Genomic DNA, 7,476 nt, shown 5'->3' with positions numbered 1-7,476 from the left:
GTTAAAATTGGAAACATGAATGTATCACCTCCATATTTCAATATTTGTACTTGGCTCCAAAACTCTTCAATATTTCCAGACATTTTTTAAATTTTGTTAACATTTTGCAACAGACGTCATTCTGTGTCCAGACCTTGTAATTCACTATCAGTTATTAAATTTGGAAATATCATTGCAACATCAGAAATAGATTGTAGGGAACCTGATTTCACTATCGCAGGATCCATAAAACATAATTTTATCATGTTTATGATCTATATGGCGGGCTTGATTCATTTTGTTTGAAAAATAACTCTAAAATACGAGGTGTGCTAAAATAAAATGTCTGCTATTACCAACGTACTTTGATCATGAATGGAAATATGATATTGTTTTAAGTAATCCACGGAAATGTTTGCAACTTTTATTTGTTACTTTTCGGTAGAAATCTGCATGGTATCGGTAGATCCGTAGGTTCCTTGACAAATCGGTAGATTTACCGAAAAATCGGTAGATCTGGCATCTCTGGGCTGAGAGCCACAGGTTGCAAATTAAGGCAACGCCGCTCAATTGGAGATTAATAAACATAAAAACAACTTTTGCAATATAACCAGTTTAATAATAAAAATCAGCGCGAATATTTCTGGTATTTTTGTCAACGTAGCACAAATAGGGAAAATTTAATAAATACAAAATATGCTCGATTAAAGGTAAAAAAATCACGATAAATTATCACTTTCAACTCGCGCCGCTAACACGAACAATTAACACGTCGCTATATAACAACAGGTGGGTGGGATACGTGCACTTAGAATTGAACATCAACTGTTTGAACACTTAGTCACCGTTAAAAAATATATGTATATCGAAGATAGTGTTCGACGCCCATAGCGGCCTTATGTATGTCCGAAAGTCCCAACTGATAATCTATCACATGTAGCTTGGTCCAGTCTGAGCTTGACGCACTAGAAGAAACTCTGCCGTCATGTTTTTCGAGGCGGCGGCGGTGGCGGGGGCGCCTGGCCAGAATTGCCCGGAATGTTTTCGTAAAGAATCGGTTTGGCCAAATCCTCCGGCGGCCTGAAATACACAGATTGTTTAAAATAAGAAAACAATAAAGAGAGATTACTCAAACGCCGCAAATAGCGCCTTAAGAAAGTTGTTCTTAAGACGGTGTTGACTGGTTCGGCCACGGCCCGTTTAAAATATCCAAAGCTGGAAAGACCGCGGTCCAAAACCGTGAGCGGAGTTTGAAGGAAACGCCAAATGAAAACTTAAGGGTTCAAAGGTTCACCTGGGCAAGGGAATTTCCGATACGGCCCTTTGGGGCTTTTTGGCATCGGGGCGTAGCACCACTGGAGTGGGTGACTGCGGGAAGAGGGTCATAGTGCTGGACAGCGTCGTGCCCAAGTTGCCAATGTCGCTACCGCTGTAACGGATGTTTGTGTACTCCCGTCCGGACTGGAGCGACTTCTGAAAATCCCCCAATTAATCCCACTGTGAATCAAATCCAGTTTGCCGTGCATACCTGCTCAGCCTTGATGCGCTCCGTAATGGTCTCAATGTGATGTTGAACAGCCAGATAGACGAACTTATACTGAGCTTCGGTTTGCACCATCCCGGAGCGCTGGGAGCGCACCATTTGAATAGTGCGCTGGATGTCGATCTCGCAGTCCAGCCCGTAGCGCTTCAGTTGATCAAGAATCATGTCAATGACTATGAAGGTGCCGGTGCGTCCGATGCCTGAAAGCGCGTTTAATCAGCAGATGATCCCGGGGTGACGTTGAGGACTTACCGGCAGAGCAGTGGACTAAAATAGCGCCGGGGGGCTGGTTATTGGGTAGTTCCCGCTGTAGCTCGTCCTGCCGCTTGTTCACTTCGTGGAGGAAGTTGAGGACGCAGCCCGGATCTGAGGGCACGCCGTGGTCCGGCCAGGCCTGCACTTTGCGTTAAACTAATCGCATTTTATGAAGTAAAGACGCAACTTACCGTGAAGTGGTAGTGGAAGGCTTTGCGCTCCTCATCCGAGCCCTCCATGGTGACCAGGAACTCCCGCAGGGTGTAATGGGGAGTGGAGGACTCCACAAGGTTCCTCACCACAACCTGGCCGTACTCCTTGCTTTCCCCCGGATCGGGCCAATAGCGCGCACACTTGTTCTTCAAACGCTCGGTCTCCTTGGTGGTCATCACGATGACGCGGCAGTTCTCCTGCCAGACCATTTGCCAGAAGTCGGGGACTGTGGAGGGCAGGCACCCTTGGGTGGCAATATAGACTTTGCCGACGCTCTCGCCGCCCGTTTCGCTGGCGTCGTCAGTTTTCCAGCTGATGTAGTTAGCGTTGATGTAATCGGCGCCTGCCACCGACGCGTCCACGTTCTTCAGTTTAACGCGCGTATCATCAACTGCAACATTTCGCGGAGTTAAGCGTTGTGCAACGAACTACACAAAAACCCGAAGATACTCACAAGGCAGGATGTTCTTGTATCGGTTCTTGTTGCGGTTCTCCGGCTTGCTGCCCTCGTTTCGCGAGTACAAATGCTTGAACTCCTGCTGCTGCAACGACTCGAATTCCTCCCAAAAGCCCGCCTTGCCGAAACTGTTTGGTCCATTCTCTGACTGATTTGCCAAGTTTAAAACCTCAGTGATCTTTTGCCCGAAACCCGCGCGCTTACCTGCAGCTGTTTCACTCTGGAATGAATCCCGGATGCGTTAATCCTGGTAGCATTGAAGGGCTGTTTCAGGTGGACGACTGTTCCCGAAGTTTCCACCATTGGGTTCTTTTTGTAGTGCTCGATCAGCTCGGCCAGTGTGTTGAACTTCTCGCCGCCTCCCACGTCGTATTTGTTGTCCTAAAGAAACAATCAACCGCTTAAACTGGCGCTAGTGGACGCACAGGGCTGGATCTTACTGGGGTGCAGCGTATCATCACATGCGTGACTTTATCGTCAGTCCGAACCGAAAGGACGAAATCGCCCGGCTTCGATTGGCTCTCGCGCACTAAAAAACTGCCGTTCTTGCCTCTGTCTAAGATCAGCTTTTCTGCGTCCCTACCGGACAAATGCCCATGGAACCATCTGGAACAAACAGTGCAAACTTGTGAAGGTTTCGGCTGTTTAGCGCGCAAATTGCGCTGTTGGAAAATTGTTTATGGCGATACCTGTTTGCTTTTCTATTAGGATTCCCATTAAAAATGCTAATTAAACACTGCGGTATTGTCAACAAGCCCGCTATCGACTCCAAATAACAACAATAAGACCAGTTTTGTTCGCGTCCTTCACTACTAATTTTGTTCGCACACCAAGTTGCTTGGAAAAAATCATCATTGCTTGATGATCGCCTGAAATCGATACTTTTTGCGCTTTAAGCAAGTGCAGATTTTGAATATCGGAGCTTGAAAATGTACCACCAAACGACTGATGATGATGGAACAAAATCGAAGCTTTTTGCTCTCCACTACTAGTTTGTTTCAGGCTTTTTTGTGTTGCAATCGAAGAAAGGCGGGTCTGGACCTTAAAAGATCGCTCGCAAAATTGAAACGACTTGCTCTGAACTAGTGAATTGCGGGACGTTTTTTTGGTATGCAAGTAAAGAAATTCGGGTCTGGACTTTTTCCACAATACCACTGTTGATGACGGAAAATTGAAGCGTTTTAAACTAGTACGGCCTGGAACTTGAAAAAATTGTCACAAAATGCCCGATGATGGAGCAAAGTCGAAATTGCCCGCTCTCAACTGTCCAGCTTCGTGCTTTCTTTGAATAGCAACTGGAGAATTTCTGGTAAAAACTGGAAATTTTGCCCTAGAAACGCTTTCCGCTGAACTAATGTTTAATTGCCTTCAAAATCAGTCACATAATGGAGGCAAACCGAAACTTTTTCGGGTATAGTTCGGCATCATAAAATCACAACTTGTGAGATTGAGACCAATTTCTGAACAGAAAGTTGAAAAAATGTCCAAAAAAATGCTTGATAATGATGGAAAACCGAAACCTTGTGCAGTCTTGTCTTCTTTAATACAACAGCAAACGAACCCTGATGATGGAGGGCAGACGAAACGTATAGGGAAATAAGCTGCACCCTTTTCCTCCAGCTAAACGCTCACGTTCGATTAATTAAATGCCGGCTTCATTAAAATTCAGGCGATTTTCCCAATGAACGGAAGCTATTAGTAATGCGATGATGTTGCTATCGCCTTAAACAATCGACCATCGCTGCTGAAACAATCGATCGGGTGCGGTTCTTCTTAATAAGCCAAGAAAGCCCTCTCAACACCACGTTCTTAGGCTGATTGGAAACAATAAAACGCGCTCAAACAGGAGGGCCGATGAATCCTCTGGAGGTCAGCTGCAGCATTAAATCGCATCTCCATAGTTGATGCACACGAGGCGCTTTTCTAGTAGGCAGGGAGAGCATGGTTTTCTTAATAGCTGCAATTAACCTTAGCCGGCCAATGACAATCGCAACTTACTTGTAGCCGAAATAGACGAAAGCCTTGCGAAACTCGTGCAAAGCGGTGGAAATGAGAATGGCCGTAGGCACTGTGGTAATCATGGAGGCGCTGCCAGGGCCCCTTTGGGCGCTCCGCGTCAGTTTAGCGAACATCGGGAAAACTGCCGGTGAAACTCGTACGATCACTATCCGTCTCAGGTTCGGAAGCGCGCAGAAATTAACGTAGATTTCCTTCTATGGGGGCGACCGACGCGAATTGCCGCTTAACACTGACTACCTAGCCATCATGCGGCGAGCGCACTAATTGATCAACAGTGGGGACTGATTAATATGGATGATGGGCTCAATGGGAAGAGTGCAGTCTGCATTACAACTCGCCTTTAATTTTCCCCAATCGGGAAAAAATTGCTTTATGACTAACGTTGGGCGGAATTAGTACCGATATCCATGTAAAGCCGCGGCCCAAAGGCTTGCCTGGTTGTTTACCCGACGAGTGAGTAATCGCCAGGGCGCGCCTTAATCAACACTCATCATTGAGGAGAGTTTAGGAAGTGTTCCAAGAACAGTCACTGATGTTTTGCAACGCAAAACAAACCTTGAGCGAGGTCGCGCTTCTTCGCGACCTGAATATTGAAGATTTCGCGGAAAAATCGTGCGCCATGCACTGCTGCTGCAGTCGTCGGCCCAAATAGGGCTATCAAAGGATGTCATTAGTGTTTCTCCAGCATTAATCACATCCTTCCGGTCAAGAGGGCTGGATGCGGCGGGTTCGTCGTCCTGTCCGCTTTAAGGCCAAAACTAAGGGCTCTTATCGGGCAAAACCTTCAAAACATATGCGCTTATATGGTAAATAGGACGCCGCAATGGAACAATTAACTGCTGGAAGCTAGCTTTGCATACTAAATGGGACGCGACCAGAGTCACGCAAACTTCTGGTTCTTCCTGCTAGCCGCGTTTATGAGACTGACCTTTCAGTGGTGGGCCCGTCGCAGTTTAGCGGATACTTCAGCTCGATCACGTCGCCGTGCTTCTCCTTCAGTTGGCCCTGTTTCTCCATGTAGTACTGGACCAGCTCGGAGAGGGTGGCAAACTTTTCGCCGCCATACAGATCGTAAAAGTCGCCGGAATTCTGTATCTTGATGTGGGTGACTTCGCCATTACGCCTAAAATACAAGTTCACTCGCTTAGTGCTAAGGCATTGATAGAACAACGTTGGAGCCCAAGGCAGATTGGAACAATTAAAAGCAAGCCATTGCAGTCCAGCCTTGTCAATAACAATACAAAGAATGTATGAACTTACCGGACTGATAGAGTGAAGTCGCCAGGCACTGAGGAACTGGGCCTTGCCAAGAAGCTGCAATCGACGCCCCTCTCCATCAACACCCTTTCGGCGTCGATGCCGCTGATTGTCGGCCAAAACCACCTGTTGCAGATCGATAGATTAGAAAAGTAACATGCTGCAGGCGCCGGTAGGCCCTCGGGGCGTCGCCCTTGGATCCCCAGGGGCTTTTGCTCCATGTTTACATTGATTCGGCCTGTCTCGGACGCATTCAACCAGGTGTAAAAATGGGGCGCTCATCGCCTGTTCAATACTAACCGTCTAGAGCTCATGGTGGATCATGCAAGCCTTGTTACTGTAGTCCTAGGGCTCAAATGGTTAACAGGAGAACGGGACGTTGTCAAACCCGAACGCCATGTTGTTTCTCACTGAACTGACATGGGCACGGCAGTCGGGCCAACCTTATGGTCAAACATTCCTGGTATTTCATAGGCGCACCCAGTGGATTTGTGCGGTTTTTTGTAGTTTGAGTGACGAAAACCGCCAAACGCCTCAAAAATACCGATAAAGGGCTTTAAAAGGACAGTGAATTGCTCTGGATAAGTAAAACTTGCTAGCGCTGTTGCCAAACGGTTAAATAAAACTGGCTCGGCCCACTATCAGGGAGTGTTTGCAGTTAAGTTGCCCATATATGGGTAGTATTAGCGGCAACGTTGCGAAATTCTAGTGGAAAATCTGCTCGGAGCAGTGGCGTGCTGTGGAGGTGCACCAAGGAATGATTAATAAAAAATGCGTTCACAAATTTTTATGAAACTTATCAGCGTTTGACAAAAATTACACTTTGAATATCTAAGTGTGGTTCAATGGAGCGGAAAACAATAAACAGCAGTAAACAGTTGTTCTTAATTTGAATTTTCTTCGGTAAAACATGAAGCTGTGCTCCAGAATTACCGCATTTTCAATTTTTCTGCGGGTGTTTAAAGGAAAAATTCATCAAGGTTGTGTTTTATGTCCTTGATTTGCTTTATTTTGTTGAATTTTCTTCAAAACACCGGCAAGGTTGCAAATTATATTATTGCTGAATTTTGCTAGTTTTTTGTATGATTGTATTCCTGAAAGCACTGTGGAGAAAGTTGGAATTCTTTCAACTAATTGACGGGATTTTAAAGATTTTTCAAAGAATCGTTAAACGTTTTGCTCCATAACGCAATGTGTCCTGCCTTAATAATTTCCAAAAAATCGGCTTTTTAGTTTGTTTTGTGCTGGCGCTTAATTTAAATTAGAGAGAGATAAATTCCTTATATAATTTTCTATATAGAAAACTAAAATTGACTCACATTGCTGAGGAATTTTCGGGATTTTTCAGAAAAATAGTTGAAACGCAGGTTTTTGACACTGTGTCTCACTTTAACCGCGCTCTTCTGATAGAGATGCCATGATTTTTTGCGCTTTACCACAAAAAAATGGTTTTCTGATCTAAAACCGGAAACAGCCAGGATTGTTTTCAGTTGGCGCTTTATAAAAATGGAAAAAATTTTCACGTCCCTAAGTAGAAAATTATTATACAAGCGTCTAGGTATACGACACGTCCTGTCACTTCTATCGATTGCGGCGATTCGAACCAATCAAATAAGCCTGCCGGTTTGTTGTTATCGAACGTATCGTTGACAAGTTCCACAAATAAGTTAAGACGATTTAAGGTTAGGTGGTTTTGTTTTATTGTTTGATGATAATTATTTTATAATTTGTCGAGATAAACAACCGCGAGTCC

The 7,476-nt window shown here is 45.2% G+C and overlaps 1 protein-coding gene across 3 annotated transcripts; it reads right to left on the bottom strand.

Annotated features, from left to right (window-relative positions):
• Window positions 1-576: 576 nt before the first annotated feature.
• On the bottom strand, window positions 577-6,243 carry LOC125505261 (tyrosine-protein phosphatase corkscrew-like). Of its 3 annotated transcripts, XM_048668731.1 has the most exons (11): window positions 6,024-6,243; window positions 5,727-5,849; window positions 5,395-5,589; window positions 2,888-3,053; window positions 2,652-2,828; window positions 2,445-2,595; window positions 1,969-2,381; window positions 1,775-1,916; window positions 1,508-1,722; window positions 1,274-1,452; window positions 577-1,059 (listed from the first exon to the last, which is right to left on the bottom strand). In XM_048668731.1, exons 1-11 carry the CDS (start codon window positions 6,035-6,037, stop codon window positions 963-965), a joined length of 1,872 nt encoding a protein of 623 aa, XP_048524688.1. In that variant the 5' UTR covers window positions 6,038-6,243; the 3' UTR covers window positions 577-962. The 3 variants fall into 3 exon arrangements, with proteins under 3 accessions (XP_048524688.1, XP_048524687.1, XP_048524689.1); XM_048668730.1 differs by lacking the exon at window positions 6,024-6,243 and having other exon boundaries at window positions 5,727-5,959; XM_048668732.1 differs by lacking the exons at window positions 5,395-5,589; window positions 5,727-5,849; window positions 6,024-6,243 and adding an exon at window positions 4,446-4,977.
• Window positions 6,244-7,476: the final 1,233 nt, after the last annotated feature.

This window comes from Dendroctonus ponderosae, unplaced genomic scaffold (genome assembly GCF_020466585.1).
Source record: "Dendroctonus ponderosae isolate FM_Combo_2020 unplaced genomic scaffold, Dpon_F_20191213v2 Dpon_F_20191213_729, whole genome shotgun sequence".
NCBI classification, from domain to species: domain Eukaryota; kingdom Metazoa; phylum Arthropoda; class Insecta; order Coleoptera; family Curculionidae; genus Dendroctonus; species Dendroctonus ponderosae.
This window is presented reverse-complemented; position numbering and strand designations above follow the sequence as displayed.